The sequence below is a fragment of the Schistocerca piceifrons genome, chromosome 6 (assembly GCF_021461385.2).
Source record: "Schistocerca piceifrons isolate TAMUIC-IGC-003096 chromosome 6, iqSchPice1.1, whole genome shotgun sequence".
In the NCBI taxonomy this organism is placed as follows: domain Eukaryota; kingdom Metazoa; phylum Arthropoda; class Insecta; order Orthoptera; family Acrididae; genus Schistocerca; species Schistocerca piceifrons.
In genome coordinates, this window is record NC_060143.1 from 297,990,218 (window position 1) to 298,009,686 (window position 19,469).

Below are 19,469 nucleotides of genomic sequence, written 5' to 3' on the forward strand. Positions count from 1 at the left end.
TGTTCGACGACGTTTGCAGCAGCATGGACTATCAGCTCGGAGACTATTGCTGTGGTTACCCTTGACACTGCATCACAGACAGGAGCGCCTGTGATGGTGTACTAAACGACGAACCTGGGTGCACGAATAGCAAAACGTCATTTTTTCGGATGAATCCAGGTTCTGTTTACAGCATCGTGATGGTCGCATCCGTGTTTGGCGACATCGCGGTGAACGCACATTGGAAGCCTGTATTCGTCATCGCCATACTAAACGACGAACCTGGGTGCACGAATAGCAAAACGTCATTTTTTCGGATGAATCCAGGTTCTGTTTACAGCATCGTGATGGTCGCATCCGTGTTTGGCGACATCGCGGTGAACGCACATTGGAAGCCTGTATTCGTCATCGCCATACTGGCGTATCACCCGGCGTGATGGTATGGGGTGCCGTCGGTTACACGTCTCGGTCACCTCTTGTTCACATTGACGGCACTTTGAACAGTGGACGTTACATTTCAGATGTGTTACGACCTGTGGCTCTACCCTTCATTCGATCCCTGCGAAACCCTACATTTCAGCAGGATAATGCACGACCGCATGTTGCAGGTCCTGTACGGGTCTTTCTGGATACAGAAAATGTTCGACTGCTGCCCTGGCTAGCACAATCTCCAGATCTCTCACCAATTGAAAACGTCTCGTCAATGGTGGCCGAGCAACTGGTTCGTCACAACACGCCAGTCACTGCTCTTGATGAACTGTGGTATCGTGTTGAAGCTGCATGGGCAGCTGTACCTGTACACCCCATCCAAACTCTGTTTGACTCAATGCCCAAGCGTATCAAGGCCGTTATTACGGCCAGAGGTTCTGGGTACTGATTTCTCAGATCTATGCACCCAAATTGCGTGAGATTGTAATCACATGTCAGTTCTAATATAATATATTTGTCTAATGAATACCTGTTTATCATCTGCATTTCTTCTTGGTGTACCAATTTTAATGGCCAATAGTGTAGAATTCATCTTCATTGCCTATCAATCACTGATGACGTTGCAATCCTGTCCACTATAGACAAGCAGCAATCCAGTCGGTAGAGAAACTACTTGAAATGGCGGTAGAAATTCCACTTTTTTGCTATGTTATGCATCATTTAAAATGCATGTTAATAGATGTCTGGTCTTTGCACAAAAAAGGCATTTTTTACAATAGAAAAACTGAAAAAAATATTATGACAAATAGCTTATTACGTTAGGAAGAGTTGATATGATAAGGTCCCTGCCGTGGAGAAGAAGAGCAATACATTGCTAGCTTTTATAATTGCTACACCACGAAGGGTAGGAAGTAACAAAATTTTCCTTAATGTGTGTGTTCAGTATAGGGCATCATTTGAACATCTCTATACAGAGCTGCGCGGTATACGCAATATGCAGTCTTTTGTTATCTTGTTGTAAGTTAATGTTACGGATACGTCGAAGTTAGGGCACTACTGTCAGTCTTAACGCGTCATAGTGTGACGTCCTCTGTCCAAATTACCGGCTGTGTGCACGAGAGACCATCTTTTTGAGTACCCAATGACATTCTATATCATCACACCACGTGCTGGAACAAGATGAAGATGACGAATGCGGTCTGGCAGTATTTATTGTTTCCAAAACACCTGATGAATGAGATCTCTCCACAGATCGCCGCCATATTCACCGATGATGATCATCTGGGGCAGGAGAGAATTGTAACGTTTCGCTGAACACCATGCGACGCCATTCATCAGCAGTCCATGCTCCCTCGTCACGGAATGACTCTAAACGCAGCCATTTGTGGTTTGGTGTTAACGGCAGCCTATGCGTGGGACACTTGCAGTGCTGCTAGTCTCTGACAGTATAACACAGAATGCTGCAGGGAATCCATTTCTTGTTTTCTGACGGCAGGTGCGGATGTGAAGGGGTTACGATCTATGGTGATCGTCCCTTACGTTGGTCAGAGGTGGTCGACCGGAACTTGACGACGACTATGGATGTCCTCACGTTCCCATGCAGTCCAACACCGGTTCACTGTCACACCTGAATGACCCACAGATGTGGATAAAGCACTAATCAACCACCCGGCCAATTGTGGAAGCAGAATGAAAACCCTTTCAAACTCTGTTAGGTGTTAGTAACGTTGTCACCCACAAGTACACGGCATCTCCGTGCCATTCACAGTGATCACTCGACGTCTGATGGTGTGTCACGGCCCTTATACAAGGGGTGTTTGAAAAGTCCGTGCAAAAATAAAAACTATTTAAGGGTTTGGGGTACACCTTTTTTATTTTTCGACATAGTCTCCTTTTATACTTATACACCTCGTCCAACACTGTTCTAATTTGTTGATCCCTTCTGAATAATAAGAATTGTCCAAGTCTGCAAAATAGCTATTAGTTGCTGCAATCACCTCCTCGTTTGAATGAAATCTTTGTCCCACCGGCCATTTCTTCAAATTGGGGAACAAATAGTAGTCCGAGGGAGTCAAGTCTGGATAATAGGGGGGATGTGAAACGAGGTGGAATCTTATTTCCATTAATTCTGCGGCCACAAATGCTGAGGAGTGTGCTGGTGCATTGTCGTGGTGTAAAAAACTTTTTTGCGGTCCAATAGCAGGCGTTTTTCTTGCCGCTCGGTTGTCAAACGGTCCAATAACGATGAATAATATGCACCTGTAATAGTTTTACCCTTTTCCAGATTGTCCATGAGGGTTGTCCCTTTCGAATCCCGAAAGACAGTCACCATAACCTTTCCGGCTGAAGGAATGGTCTTCGCCTTTTTTGGTGCTGATTCTCCCTTGGTAACCCATTGTTTACATTATTGTTTAGTCTCAGGAGTATAGTAATGTATCCATGTTTCATCCACAGTGACGAAAAGAGGCTTAAAGTCCTGCAGATTCTTCCTAAACAGCTGCAAACAATCCTTGCAACACTTCACACGATTCCGTTTTTGGTCAAGCGCGAACAATGGTGGAACCCATCTTGCGGACAGCTTTCTCATGTCCAAATGTTTGTGCGAAATATTATGTACCCATTCATTCGAGATGCCCACACCACTACCAATCTCATGCACCTTAACTCTTCTGTCATCCATCACCATATCATGGATTTTATCTATGATTTCTGGAGTCGTAACCCCCACAGGGCGTCCAGAACGTTCAGCATCACTTGTGCCATTATGGCCACTCCGAAAATTTTGAAACCACTTATAATCTGTTCTGATCGGAGGTGCAGAGTCACTGTAATGTTCATCAAGCTTCTCTTTAGTCTCCTGAGGCGTTTTGCCTTTCACAAAGTAATGTTTAATCACCACACGAAACTCTTTTTCGTCCATTTTTTGACAATCACTCGACTTCCTTGATTCAAACGAATGCCAAACACAAAGAAATAGACCAATATGGCTGAAACGTGATGTGCGTTCTTTCCAAAGATGCTACTAAATAAACATGACCTCGATACGCGCCAGTGGTGCCATCGCTCGGACTTTGCACGGACTTTTCAAACGCCCCTCGTATACGGTACCAGATCCAGTAGCCAGTCTGTCTGTCACAAAGGACTGCAACTCTAATCATATACATAAGTGCTGAAGGTGTTTACATGTACGAAGTTACTCTGACACACAGCCACGTCATTTAACAGCTTCAGTTTCCTTGTCAGCCAGTGAATACTTCATTCCCAACTCGTGAGGGGGCCGAGGGAGGGGGGACGGTAGGCTGTTGTAGAAATCTGCTGTTTTCAGTCAAACGTCGCAGCAGGCTGAAAGTGGACCAGAGAGGATCGCCTCATAACAAAGGGAGACCTGCCCTTAACCTTGGTCTGACTGGGCGATTATAAGTGTTTTAATTTATTTCTGAAACAAAGCACCACGTTATCTCAGACGAAAAATAAATTTTATGCTATGTTTGTGTTTATGAATTTACGAGCAACGTTCAGTAAGTAATGCAACACATTTTGTTTCTGGAAGCAGGTTGGCTTTATTCAGGATTCCAACACATCATATTATCCACACCCTTTTCGCTACAAAACTTCGACCATACATATTGGTAGACTGGTCATGACGTATATTTCGTGGCACCAACGTCTCTACTGCTATACCACGTGACTATTGGCAAAACAATGGTGGTATCCTGTTGTGCTTATGGTTGTACCGAGCGTTTTGTGAACGGAAGTAACATTAAATTTCACGTGTAAGTATTGTTAGTATAATTTAGCGGCATTTCTTGAATACTGATAAACTATTTTGTGAATCATATCCTTACCCAGAACGCAACAGTTACGTAAATTAGCGGTTTGAAGTGCTGTGTGTGTTTCCAGGCGCACATTGCAATCGTATATATTTCTTGAAATGGTAAGCTACAAAGCTGCTTTTTCTCTTTCGTATAGGTTTCCAAAGGATGAAGGGCGCAGGCAGATGTGGATACAGGCAGTGAAACGAAAAGATTTCAAGCCTACTGCACACACACGCATCTGTTAGAAGCACTTTGAAGAATATATATATATATATATATATATATATATATATATATATATATATATAAACAAAGATGATGTGACTTACCAAACGAAAGTGCTGGCATGTCGATAGACACAAAAACAAACACAAACACACACACAAAATTCAAGCTTTTGCAACCAACGGTTGCTTCGTCACGAAAGAGGGAAAGAGAGGAAAAGAAGAAAGGATGTGGGTTTTAAGGGAGAGGGTAAGGAGTCATTCCAATCCCGGGAGCAGAAAGACTTACCTTAGGGGGGAAAAAAGGACAGGTATACACTCGCACACACGCACACACACACACACACACACACACACACACACACACACACATATCCATCCGCACATACACAGACACACGTATATATATATATATATATATATATATTGTGTGTGTGTGTGAGATATATATATATATATATATATATATATATATATATTTATTTATTTATTACCAATAACCCTTCCCACTCCAAAAGCAATGGCAATGTGCATTGCTACTACATAAGAAGAAAGGATGATTTTTACTATTCTGGATTAAATCTAACTTTGGTACAAAAAGGGGTGAATTATGCTGGTATTATTTTAAAGAACAATTTGCAAAAACAAGTTAGGGGTTTGATTTCTCTCAGGGTTTAGTTTTATTTTGTACTTCCCAGTTACAAAACATACGAATATCAGGAACAAATACTGAATACCATTTGCAAAAAGGTAGTTGTATGGCCTATGTTAGTTTCCAGATAATAAGCTGTAATGTATGAGATAAATAATATGCTGCTACAAAAATCTTTGGTCATTTACCAAAAAGCATTAAAAGCCTGACAGATAGCCAACCAGCATTTAAAATCAAACTAAAAGAATCTATGAATGACAGCTCCTACTCAGTAGACGATTTTTTAGGTATAAATAAGTGATTGGAAGAGTTGTCATGTAATGATAGGTCTACCTTTCATTAAACTGACACATCATTGCGAAGTATCGTATTCATGATCTGTGCAAGAAGTATTAATGCAAGTAGGTACTGATTTTGTAGATATCTTATTTGATACATCTGCGAAACAAACTGTTTAAACCAAAAAAGAGCTTTCAAATGAAACTGCTTTACGTTTTGTGGGTGAACGACACAATTGAGTTCGTTACATTCGATGTGAACACGTGTGTTTACGTTACAGGTTTCGTTGATTATGCCGATTTATGAAGTCTATAACACTTTCTACAACCAAGGCACTAAAACACACACACACGCAATATTTACATTTTATGCAGTGCATAACGCATATTGTTAGTAGAGAATGCATCTCATAATTGGTAACACTGAAATATTCGCGGCGAATATATTGCCGAACATCGAAAGTGTTTCAGCAGTTCACAAAGTTCATTTTGAAGTAATGGCTGTAAAACTAAATTTGTACAGTGGTTACGCAATAATTTATCACTTCTAGCTGTGTTTACAGAAGCTACATTTAATGTGGTGAAGTTAGCAGGAAATCCACTGAGAAATACTGGAAGTGAAATCAGGAATCAGAATACTGCCTTGAACTCCCGCCGACGTTCTGCCAACAGTCACGTGATTCTATGTTGCAGCCACGCCAGATGTATAGCCGCTGCACTGCTTGCCCAGTCTATTAGTATCTATGGTCGAAGCTACAAAACCCAATTTTTCAACATAACCTCCATTCAACGCGACGGCCTGACGCCACCTTACTCGGGTGACGGGGGTGGGGGGTTGGTTTGGTTGGAATGCCCTCATGGTACCACTCTACCGGTCGACGTTGGAGCCAACGTCGTCTTGCTGCAGTAACCTCCCAACTGTTCACATACTGTTTCCTGCAGAGTGCATCCATCACTGGGCCAAACATATAAAAGTCGGAAGGTGCGGGATCTAGGTTCTGAGTAGATGAAGCTTTGTGAGCTCCTCTACGGTGCGCGGACTTGTGTGAAGCTTTGCGTTGTCATGCAGAAGGAGAAGTTGATTTGCATTTTTTGTGGCGACGAACACACTACGAGTGTCACAGCGCGGCCGTGTTGTAATGGTGACAAACACCTCGCCCCACGATTAACAGTGTTTTCTCTCACTGCCACCTCTCCGCTGACATTCTGCAATTCCTATAAATATCGGCAGTCTTCACTAAAAGAAACACAACGGCAGCTCTCTGCCCAGAATGCACCTCCATTCCAGACGCCATTTTGAAGGATTGAACGCCTCTCGTGGGTATGTATGTTGTATGTATGTGCGCAGTAAAGTAACTTGCAAAGTATGTATGTACTCTTACACCAATCCAACTGCAGCACAAATTCATAGCTGTCCTCATCTTAACTCCGCCTGGAATTTACTTACAACTGCAATTCCAGGGAGAGATACAATTTAGCATATAATTCAATCCGGGGATATCATACAGCATTTTTTTTAAAATGTGCTTTTACGCAGGCCTACCATTGTCAGAGATGAGAAAAGCACTAAGCGAGAGAAAAAACCTAGAAGTGACATTTTCCATTCATCCACATACTGAAAGAAGTCATACTGTTTGAACATCACCATAATAGATCGCAAAGCAATAAACAAGATGTATGGTATGGGCGTGCAGTCCTGCAACCAATAGAATTACATTTCTCATTCTGTTTTTCACCTGTCATAATGTGATTGGTAATCGTCTGCCTAATAGAAGATAAGATGAGATAAGCCTGAAGTGTCTCCACAGAGCTTTATTATCGTGTTTTGTACGGCTATAATTTCAGAGTGTTGTTCAAGCGGTCATCTACTTCTCCTATCACCTCCACACGATAGATTAATCTTCGATAAACGATGCTGAGAGCGCTTCTACAAGTGTGTGTTTGCATAAGAGAGATATCTCCCAGCATGAAAATTATTATGGGGGGTCAAAGAGCAATTCCTCCTTTAAACCGACACTCAATGTCCAACGTAAAAGAAAGCTCACTTCCAATCATTGAAATTTTTCAAATAAATTCGCAGAAGCACAAACACGGCTTGATGTGAGATTTTGATTTCTTCAATTCTCGTTTCTGCATGTACACTTTTAGTGTAAAAAGTGGTGGAAACTAAAATACGGACTTTCCACAAAGACATCTGAAGTTGCTTTACACAAGCATTGATCAGTAATTGCTCATGGTACTAACCGTGTTAATTCCACGAGTGAGTCGTAGAAATATTTTTCCTTTGACATTCTGGAAGAGGACGCACAGAAGAAAGTCATGGTCGTTCCCTTAGTTCGGCAGCTATTAACGGTAAAATTTAGTTGTGTGCTGCACGTCAGAAAATTTGCCTTATTGTCGGCTGTGACTCAGCGATACATTTAGTCGTTCTCTATGTATATGAGAAAGTCAGCGTTATGTTAGCTGGCTTACCCTGTACTCCCATCACACAATTCTCACCCGAATAATTCTTTGAAATGTCTTCAGAGAATCAGTTATCAGCTACTTTGCCTTTTACTGTGGAGTCACAAGTAACTGCATGTAAGACGTTGAAAGGGAGGAAGGTTTATTTAACGTGCCGTCGACATCGAGATCGTTATAGGCGGAGCACAAGCTCACATTGTGTCAAGGGTGGGTAGAAAATCAGCCGTACCCTATCAAAATATGAACTATCCATAATGGCACCTAGAAGTCAGTTTACACAAGCGTTGATCAGTTATTGCGTATGATACTAAACGTGTTAATTCTACCAGTGAGTCGCAGAAATATTTTTCTTTTGACCTTCTGGAAGAGGATGCAGAGAAAAAGATCATAGTCGAGAGCGATTTAGGGAAATAACGGAAAACCTAAATCTGGATGGCTGGACGCGGGTTTGAACTGTCGTTCTTCCGAATGCGAGTCCAGTTTGCTAACCCCTGGGCCACCTCAATGGGTGGTAAGATGTTAATGTGTGTAATAAAACGCAGTTCAGACCATGTCCTCATTAAGAAATTTCCCTATAATTTCTTTCATTTTACAGATTATATTTAATTTGTGTACTATACCCCTCAATTAAACTGTTCGTAGTGCTTTTCGTTGCCATTAACCACATTTAAGGCATTCAGGGCTGTTGGAAACATCGAAAAAAAGATACGTCAGTTTTAGGCTTTATTGTAAGAACGCGGACGTTTTTCAGTACTTGTCCCTGTGTTCCTATGCGGGGGAACGACCGTTTGCCCCCACCCCCCTTGCATCCGTCTGTGCTCGTAAGCTTAGCGTTACTTTTATGTAACGCTGAAAATGTAGCATGTGGACCTGTAAAGATTCAGTGCGCAGAACAAATGTTTAAATTCAATTGCTAAGTGTTCCCACTAGCGAATTGTTCTCGCAAATACTAGACAAGAAATGAAAGAAAGATGCCCAACAATTCTTAAATAAGATTAACAGGATTTTAGGTCTTCACTGGTGTCCTAAAAATCAATAAAGTCTAGTGCTGTCACGTGTACCATGCTGGCACTAATGGGTTAATGAATTAAAAAGAGACTGTATTCATTTATTTATTTTTACTTTACTATTAAAAAGTCACTGCTGTTCTGAATCGCATAAGAATGACCCATCCTGATGCAAATTTATGTAAAAATCTGGATGGTAACTCATTAGCAGTGGTACTTGTGCATTTCAGTGGCCAAAAATTCGATGGACTTACTCTGTCGACTGCTTGGTTACCAACGTGCACGATTATTACTGACAGTGAGTTGGTTCTCACGTACCGCCATGTGGGTGTCCGTTGAACGTAAATTTTAGAAACTGTGTTCTTCATCATTATTGGAACCCAAAATATATAGTCGTCATCTTGGTTCAAAAAAATGGCTCTGAGCACTATGGGACTCAACTGCTGAGGTCATTAGTCCCCTAGAACTTAGAACTAGTTAAACCTAACTAACCTAAGGACATCACAAATATCCATGCCCGAGGCAGGATTCGAACCTGCGACCGTAGCGGTCTTGCGGTTCCAGACTGCAGCGCCTTTAACCGCACGGCCACTTCGGCCGGCAGTCGTCATCTTGGACAGGACACTGTCCTTTAAGTAAAACCTGAACATAGTTATGCATATCTACCTGGGGATCCGCCCTGCATTCTTCAGCCTTGGGTTTGGAGTATTCAGCTGCTGAATATCGTGCACCTTTCTGCGAATAGTCATTATACAAAGCCAGTTGATTGCCAACTGAATATTACTACGTGCATAATATTTGGCACCATCAGATCTACTCCAGTTCATTGGCTTCTACCGTTAGCAGGATTTATGTTACCTGATTTGCGCAGGTCTACTGCACTTATAATGGTATTCAAGTATATCTCCAGGAACCCTAATCTTCCCACGCATAGAGACCTGCCACTTTTCAATTGTAATACACCTCAGTCACGATATCCTCCTCTGCATTATGCTTCTGACATCGTTGCCAGAGGCTTTAAACCTCGTGGAAAATGGAAATGTCGTTGCAGCGGTAACATATGTGTGTCTACATAACATCTTCTCACGTTCTAAGCTCCCAAATGGATCTCGCCTACAACAAAAAAAAGACTTGGACTGCCCAGGATCTAATTCGAACGGACCATGGTAGGTGCAAACATATATAGTGCCTGTTTCATATGTGCAACAAGCTGCCTAATGCAGACTATGACGGTGGAGCTCCACCCTGGACTATTCATCACATTGTCAGCGACTGCTGAATTCGAAAATATCAAAGTGGTGAAGATTTCCTTCTAGCAACAGCACTTAACACTGTTTCGGTATTGCAGCAATCTTTAAGCACTCTTAATAAGTAACAGTACTTGCTTAATTTTTTGTTAAGCATTTCTACATGCTTTTCACATCTTAGATGCTCATCCACCCATAACCCTAAAAAATTTTGTGATTCTTTTGCTGAATTTGGCTATTCGATAATGTGAATTTTATATTGGTCCTATTTTTGTTCCTTATATGGTCGAAGTTCATCCATACAGTTTTCTTGTAACTGACAACTAGACAGTTGTCTTTAAACCATTTTTCTGCCACTTTTGCTGTTTTGTCGATTTTTTACTGCATCTCATAATCATTCTTCCCTTTTATAATGAAGCTGGTATCATCAGCAAATAATATGGTATCAGCTGTTGAAAACTGTTGATGTAGGTCATTAATAAAAATCAAGAATAGAAATGGTCCCAATACCAAGCCCTGGGGTACCCCTTAAAGGAAATACCACAAACACCATAATTATACAGTTTAAACAGCAATAGATTATGATTTGTAAGATCAAACGCTTTGGAAACGTCCAAAAACATCCCACAGATCATTTCCTTGCCTCAATAGCTTTGTGAACATGTTTTAGGAAACTGAAGAGAGCTGTTTGTGTAGATTTGCCTTTTCTGAAACCATTCTGTGTATTTACAAGAATTTTATTTTTGTTTAGGAGGTCTAGCAATATATCATACATTATTCTTTCAATTATTTTCGAAAATACAGATAATAATGATAGAGGTCTGAAATTTTTAATGTCAAACTTGTCACCACTTTTAAAGACTGGTATTACTGTTGACTGCTTAAATTTACTTGAAGACACACCAGTTTCAAAGGAGTCATTGATTATGTCCACAAGTTGAGAGACAACATTATCGGCACTATATTTAAAATTTTGTCAGGCATACCATCAAATCCGCAGCTCATTTTACTCTTTAGTTTGCTGATAGCCAATTGTACTTCTTTGGGTGTTACAGGATACAGGTACATTGTCCTTTCATTTATTGGAGTTGTTACCTTTGTCTTTGAATTATATTTAGTGGTGATCAGGTTTTTTGCTACATTAATATAATGATCATTAAATATATTGGCTATTAGAAGTGGATCATCAATAATTTCATTATTGTGTTTTATGGTGATTTTATTGCTTGCACTTTGAAGTTTGCCTGTATGATTATTAATAACTTTCCACAAAGATTTCATTTTGTTGCTACCTTTTCACATATATGAATCATTGTGCTTCCTTTTATGCAGCAATTATAGCCTCCCTGTGCTTTTTCCTATAACACTTGGCATATGGTTTCAAGATAGTATTGTGCTTTGCACACTTATATAGCATTCCAAGGCTTTCTGATGACTCTTTGATTTCACTTGTTGTCCATGAATTTGACTTTTTGTTTATTTTCATTCTCTTCAGGGGGAATGAAATATCATAGCAGTATTTATAATTTGACAAAAACTTGTTGAATTTTATATATACAGAACTATTGCTTCCCATGTCCCAGTTTACAGTTTTTAACGTTAGATTAAAGACCCTAATGCTGTCATCATTAATTAACCTTATCTCACTATATCTGCTGTTGTCACTTTTCTCATGAGATTTATCTAAAGTCAATCAAACTGCTTGATGATCAGAGAAACCTGCATCCAATACCTCAGATTTAAAGCCACATTTTGGATTGTCAATGAATATTTGGTCTATAGTACTTTCACTTTTGCTGCTGTATCTGGTGGCATCTTCTCCACACATGTCCATATTGTATGTTTTTAGTAGATTAACAAGTTTTTACCCTTTTTTACAGTTGTCCTTGAAATTAATATTGAAATCCCCATGGACAACTATGTATTTTGACTGACTGTTGAGATAGTTCAGAAGATTTTCCAAATTTTCAGACCTCTAGCTCATATAGCTTATTGGTTAAGCCCTGTACATTATGACATAGGAGAGTTACAGAATTATTCAGTTCCATGAGAGGTATGTTTCTTGCTTGGTTACTTCTTTGAAGAGGAGGCTCTAGTCTTTTCGTTTCTGACCTGATTTTCACCTCCTGGGGGTCCTGGACTTCTTGGTTGTTTTCTTCTGCAGTGGAATGGGCCATAAAAAATCGTTCATATGTTGTTTGGATGCCAATTTCTGCTTGGTGCTTCGTCGTGATCTGTTGTTTTTATATGTGTTGCAGAGAGAGTCAGGACAATGATATTCGGGAATAAACCCACCTCTAGCAATACACCGCTCGGAACATAAACGGCTGTGAACGATCGAAGACAGTACTCATTGATAGAGGACAGTCTCTCGTATCACGTGATTTCTTGTGTGACGTCATGTCACACGTCATCAGCGAAGAACACAATGAGTTCAAGCGCATGTTGCCACGGAGTAATCAAGAAAGACGGTGCATTACAGAATGGCAGACTACTCGTTTTCAGAGTACACCAACACGTTGCTCATCTATGGTGAAAGCGGACGAAATGGTCGATTAGCACAACGTCTGTTTCACAAACGACTTCCGAATCGTGCCCGTCTATCACCTGCCATTTTTGCAAGATTGGAACAATGTCTTCAGGAAACCGTCGCCGTCAAGGCTAATAGGGCAGAAGACTGTGGTCGTGGCTGGGCGCAGCGCTATGTTGATGTGTGTGGAAGAGGAAGTCCTCCAACTGGTCGACCTGAACCCGTTGGGGAGTACCTGAAACATCTCAGGTTCTGAAACTTCCCGGCAGATTAAAACTGTGTACTGGACCGAGACTCGAACTCAGTACCTTTGCCTTTTGCGGGAAAGTGCTCTACCAACTGAACTACCCAAGCACGACTCACGCCCCGTCCTCACAGCTTTAATTCCGCCAGTACCTCGTCCCCTACCTTCCAAGCTTTACAGAAGCTCTCCTGTGAACCTTGCAGAACCAGCACTCCTGGAAGAAAGGATAATGCGGAGACATGGCTTAGCCACAGCCTTCTTCCAGGAGTGCTAGTTCTGCAGGTTTCGCAGGAGAGCTTATGTGAAGTTTGGAAGGTAGGAGACGAGGTGCTGGCGGAATTAAAGCTGTGAGGACGGGGCGTGAGTTGTGCTTGGGCACCTTAGTTGGTAGAGCTCTTGCCCGCGAAAAGCAAAGGTCCCGATTTCGAGTCTCGGTTCGGCACACAGTTTTAATCTGCCAGGAGTTTTCATACCAGCGCACACTCCGCTGTAGAGTGAAAATTTCATTCATCTCAGGTTCTGTCGATGTATCCCAGTGCAGCTTCTGGCGATTTCTCCATGAACAGCAACTTCACCCATACTACCTCCAGAGGGTGCAAGAATTGGGTCCAGCTGGCGCCACATGTCGATTGTTCTGCATGGTTCCCATGTTGTTGTGTCGACGTTCCAGACTTTCCTTTCCTCAGATCACTCTTTTCACCGATGAAGGGCATTTCATAAACGAAGGTCTGATCAAGCGTCGTAACAGGCCACATTTGGTTTGGGCAAAACCCTCATGCCACAAACCCCCTTGAATTTGAACATCGTTTCGATATTAAAGTGTGGGCTGGTATTATCCGTGCTCGTATGACTGGCCCATATATTCTACCGCTCCGTCTATGGGTCCCAGCCATTTGACTTTCCTGCAAGACGTACTGGTGCAGCTTTTGTAGGATGTGACATTGCGTATCCGCCCAATGATGTAGTTCCAGCACAATGGCGCGGCAGCCCACTTTTCATTTGACGTCTGTCAGCACCTTCACCAAACATTCGGGGACAGATGGATAGGTCACTGTTGACTGATTCGTTGGGATCTTTTTCCTCTAGGGCTACACAAAGAGTATTATCTACACTACTGGCCATTAAAAATGCTACACCACGAAACTGACGTGCTACAGACACGAAATTTAACCGACAGGAAGAAGATGCTGTGATATGCAAATGATTAGCTTTTCAGAGCATTCACACAAGGTTGGCGCCGGTGGCGACACCTACAAAATGCTGACATGAGGAAAGTTTCCAACCGATTTCTCATACATAAACAGCAGTTGACCGGCGTTGTCTGGTGAAACGTTGTTGTGATGCCTCGTGTAAGGAGGATAAATGCGTACCATCACGTTTCCGACTTTGATAAAGGTCGGATTGTAGCCTATCGCGATTGTGGTTTATCGTATCACGACATTGCTGCTCGCGTTGATCGAGATCCAATGACTGTTAGCAGAATATAGAATCGGTGGGTTCAGGAGCGTAATACGGAACGCCGGGCTGTCACTAGCACTCGAGATGACAGGCATCTTATCTGCATGCCTGTAACGGATCTTGCAGCCACGTCTCGATTCCTGAGTCCACAGATGGGGACGTTTGCAAGACAACAACCATCTGCTTGAAGAGTTCGATGACGTTTGCAGCAGCATGGACTATCAGCTCGGAGACCATGGCTGCGGTTACCCTTGACGCTGCATCACAGACAGGAGCGCCTGTGTTGGTGTACTCAACGACGAACCTGGGTGCACGAATTGCAAAACGTCATTTTTTCGTATGAATCCAGGTTCTGTTTATAGCATCATGATGGTCGCATCCGTGTTTGGCGACATCGCGGTGAACGCACATTGGAAGCGTGTATTGGTCATCGACATACTGGCGTATCACCCGGCGTGATGGTATGGGGTGCCATTGGTTACACGTCTTGGTCACCTCTTGTTCGCATTGACGGCACATTGAACAGTGGACGTTACATTTCAGATGTGTTACGACCCGTGGCTCTACCCTTCATTGGATCCTTGTGAAACCCTACATTTCAGCAGGATGATGCACGACCGCATGTTGCAGGTCGTGCACGGGCCTTTCTCGATACAGAAAATGTTCGACTTCTGCCCTGGTCAGCACATTCTCCAGGTCTGTCACCAATTGAAAATGTCTGGTCAATGGGGGCCGAGCAACTGGTTCGTCACAATACGCCAGTTACTACTCTTGATGAACTGTGGTATCGTGTTGAAGCTGCATGTGCAGCTGTAGCTGTACACGCCATCCAAGCTCCGTTTGACTCAATGCTCAGGCGTATCAAGGCCGTTATTACGGCCAGAGGCGGTTGTTCTGGGTACTAATTTCTCAGGATCTATGCACCCAAATTGCGTGAAAATGTAATCACATGTCAGTTGTAGTATAATATATTTGTCCAATGAATACCCGTTTATCATCTGCATTTCTTCTTGGTGTAGCAATTTTAATGGCCAATAGTGTAATAACCCAATGGAGTCACAAGACGATCTCCTTGCCCTTGTAAAATGGCTGCAGCAGAGCTGGATCAGGAGACTCCAGGGCTTTTGCACTGTGTGTATCTGAACAATTTTCTCAGGTGCACTTTGTGCAACGAAACTCATGGTAATGAGGTCGAGCATATGTTGTAGTTCAAGGTACGGGTTGGTTGATGCACGTGCAGCGTATCTTTTGACGTTCTTTCAAAGTCGTATATCTTCCAAACGGCGCTTTTTCGGACGTATGTTTATTACCAAATATTGCTGTCCGGAGTCCCCTCTACAACACCTATAGCTGTGTAATAAGAATTCTGAAACACCATATATATCTGCTGGATCTGTTGACAATTACGTGCGTTAGCTGTATGTAAATAAATAAGTATTCCTTACTTAGATGCATCTGTAGGGCAATGGTTTCTTTTTTTTAATGGCTTCACTTTAAGTGATCCTTGTGACATTTGAGAATAAGATGTGAACCCTCCAAACTAGTTGTAAGCCGACGATAAATAAACGAATCTTTTAGTTCTATTTTTAATCTCAGCTCACACAAACGGTATCGTAACCGTTTTCGACTCATAAGCATGTCATCAAGGCACGATTCAGTTAAATGTTGTTACTGGTAAACTTAAAGTAATAGACCAGCTGAAGACAGATGCTCAGGAATGTGTAGTTACAAGTGCAACTATATCGGTTTGATTATTAAAAAGAATAATGATGCAGTTACAAAATTTGTGAGTGTACTTGTCACTGAAGATGGAAATTTGTACATAAAAACGGCGAAATAGTGAAAAGAAGAATTTAGACACTGCTCAAAACTTGGAATAAGTTCCTTTCTTTAGGCGAGTCTATCATTACGCCGGAAGAACCACCAAACAGCTGAAACGGCTGGACTGATGAAAGAATGCGAAAAAAACCAAGAGTGAATGTCAAGTGCTAACTGAGGTCGAAATACTTACCAGTCTCATAGGCGACCAAGCCCCTAACGACGACGGGGAAGATCCTAGCGCCAATGGCCGTGGTGGAAAGGTGGAGACCACTATGGATCGGTTAGGACAAGAAGAAGACTGAGATTCAAATAATAATAATAATTTGTACTTCTTTTCCTAAATGGTAGGCATACTTTAATGGCTATTTTGAACTCTTCAAATTAAGCCATGTAGTCATCCGTGTTATTTGTAAGGCATGTGATACAAAATATATCTGAACTGTTTTATGTTTAGATCGGTGTTTCTTTGTTTAGTATTTTTATGGCCAGTAAAAATGTGTTATCGTAAATGACAGGTCATCCGACAAATGACTTACCCGTCCGAACTTGTTTCGGATGTCACTAACAGAGAGCTCCTGGTTATGTCACGGTAACTTCGGCGCCGTGTTAGTCTGCCACAGTCAGCACGCGCCGATAACATAGCAGGTGAGGTAACATTCGTTAATCTGTTAAGGTCGGTGCGCAGCGATCGGTATATAAGCGATTCCGAGACAGAAACGTGCAGTTCAGGGCCAACATGTTGTGGTTACTAGCGTGCATATTCGGCCTTCTGGCCACAGGAAGTGTTCACTGCCAAGGTAAGGCATTGCTTACTTGCAAGCGTTCGTAAGGCCACTTTCACCTCTTGCTTCATGTCAAAGTACCACTAGCGCGTAGCGACCTCCGCTACGGAGCTACTATAGTTCACATGTATTCTTGTTTCTGAGGCCTATCTTCCACAGCCGCAGGTCACATTTAATATGGGAGCTATTCCATCTTTTAAGACTTTATAATGTCTTATTTGGACCAAACGCATTTCGCTTTATGTAAAGGATCTACAATGGTTATTTATTTGGCTCCTATATTATTTCATTGCGTTCTTCTGTACACGGGCGCTCGGTATGTAACACACCGCATTGACACACAATTTTTTCTCGTTTGCCTGTTTTTATATATCTGCGTTCACCTTGTGTACTTTACTTGTTTCGATAGCGCCGTCGAAACAAAGTAGACAAGATAAAAGTGAATACCGGTACATAAAAGTATGCCAACGGGAAAATATCGTGTGTTATTCAGTTCCTCAAAGTACAGGTCGAATAACACTGGAGATTGGCTACAACCCTGTCTCATACCCTTCTCAATCACTGTATCCTTTTCACGACCTTAGATACTTAGAACTGCACTGCGGTTTCTCTATGAGTTGTAAATAATTTTTAAACTTTTGCTTCCTGTATTGTATCACTGCTACCATCAGAATTTCAAAGAGTGTATTCCCGTCAGCATTGTCAAAAGATTTCTCAAAATCTACAAGTGCTATTACGTTGGTTCATAAGTTCGTAGCGTTTTTTTGTTGCATGTTGTTATTCCAGTTGCTATGGGTATATTTATCGAATTTTATTTTCTTATTTGTAGTTCACTATTGTTGTTTGAGATTAATATAGCCCTTTTGTCATGTGGAGATAGTGAGTGGAGCTGTGGATGTTAGAAAATGGAGTGCCAAGTGAAGAAATCGGAACATTTCCAACGTACCCTTTTGTTTGAGTTCAATAGAGGGTGACAGCAGCGGAGGCAGCCGGCAATTTTTGCACCATGTCTGGGGATAATATCATTCCACAGAGCATGGCAATAAAATGGTTTTGAGGAGGACTGGTTTGCCATTAATGACACTCCCCGTTCAGCAAAACTTTCGGGGTTTGATGATGATCGTTTAAACGCATTAATCTAAGCCAGCGAACCCGCAGAATGGCGAATGCGATGATCCACTATCGTGCGGCATTTGCATGCAATGGGGAAGGTTCAAAAATGCGCTGTATGTATACCGCACGCTCTAAGCCAAAATCACAAAAATCACCGGGTGCCCATATGGTCATCTCGTGAACAACGCCTACCATTTTTATCTTGTGTCGTTACTGGTGACGAGAAATGGTGTCCTTATGTTACCTCAAGGAAAAGATAGGAATGGTTGAGCCCAGACAAAGTATCCACAAAAGGTAACGTTATCCATCTGATGGAACAGCGATACTATTGTGTACTACGAATTGCTTACCCCAAGCGTAATCATCACTGCTGACATTCATTGTCAACAACTGAGACGCTTTGCAGACACGTTCCAAGAGCAACAAAAGGAAGACTGCATGTAGTTATGCCACTCCACGTTAACAGCCGCCTGCATATTGCTAGACTGGCAAAAAGTAGCATACAGGAGCTGGGTTGGGAAGTCATTCCGCAACGCTCTAACCATGGCTGGACGAGTTCTTCGCCTCAAAAGGATATGATTTCTACTATCGTGGAATCGAGAAGTTACCACAGCGTCGGCAGATTGTTGGAAATAGTGAAGAAGAATATATTATTGATGAATAAAGTCTTTGTTATTTGTATCTGTTGTGCTTATTAAACTTATAGAAAAACCATACGAATTTATGCATCAACCCAGTATATCGTAGGTTTGTCTATCTTCAAACTATCTTTTTAAAGAAACCATAGAGCCAGAATTGTTTAGTTTCTTCCTACATTTCTCTGTTACCCAAACTTATCTTACCGTAGGTCGGCTTGTACCAGTTTTTCCATTCTTCTGTAAATAATTCGCGTCAGTATTGTGCATCCATGACACATAATAGATCTTCAGCACCTTCTTTCTCTGGAACTGGAATTATTGTATTTTTCTTTATGTCTGAAGGTATTCGATAGTCTCATGTACCATGAACACGAGGTGGAACAGTTTTGTCACGGCTGGCTCTGCCAAGGATCTCCATAATTCTGAAGGAATGTCACCTACTCCGAAGAACTTCGTGCGATGTAGATCTTTCAGTGCGCTGATAAATTGCTCTCGTATCATCACATCTAGCTTTTTGTCTTCATCTACATCCTTTTCCTTTTCTGTAATGTTGCCTTGAATATAATTTTCCCTGTTGAGCCTTTCTACATATTCCTTCTACCTTCCCATTGTTTCCAACGGCCTTGCCGCAGTGCTAACACCGGTTCCCGTCAGGTCACCAAAGTTAAGCGCTGTTGGGCTGGGCTACTTCTCGGATGGGTGATCATCCGGTCTGTCGAGCGCTGTTGCAGGTGGGCTGCACTCACACCTTGTGAGGCAAACAGAAGCGACTTGATTGAAAAGTAGTGG

At 41.9% G+C, this 19,469-nt stretch overlaps 1 protein-coding gene across 1 annotated transcript in view; it reads left to right on the forward strand.

Annotated features, from left to right (window-relative positions):
* Positions 1-16,832: 16,832 nt before the first annotated feature.
* LOC124802903 (beta-galactosidase-1-like protein 2) overlaps positions 16,833-19,469 on the forward strand; it is a 93,441-nt gene continuing 90,804 nt past the window's right edge. Inside the window, exon 1 of the mRNA XM_047263967.1 lies at positions 16,833-16,944. Coding sequence (XP_047119923.1) covers positions 16,884-16,944 — 61 coding nt within the window. The 5' untranslated portion in view covers positions 16,833-16,883. The remainder of the gene's footprint in view (positions 16,945-19,469) is intronic.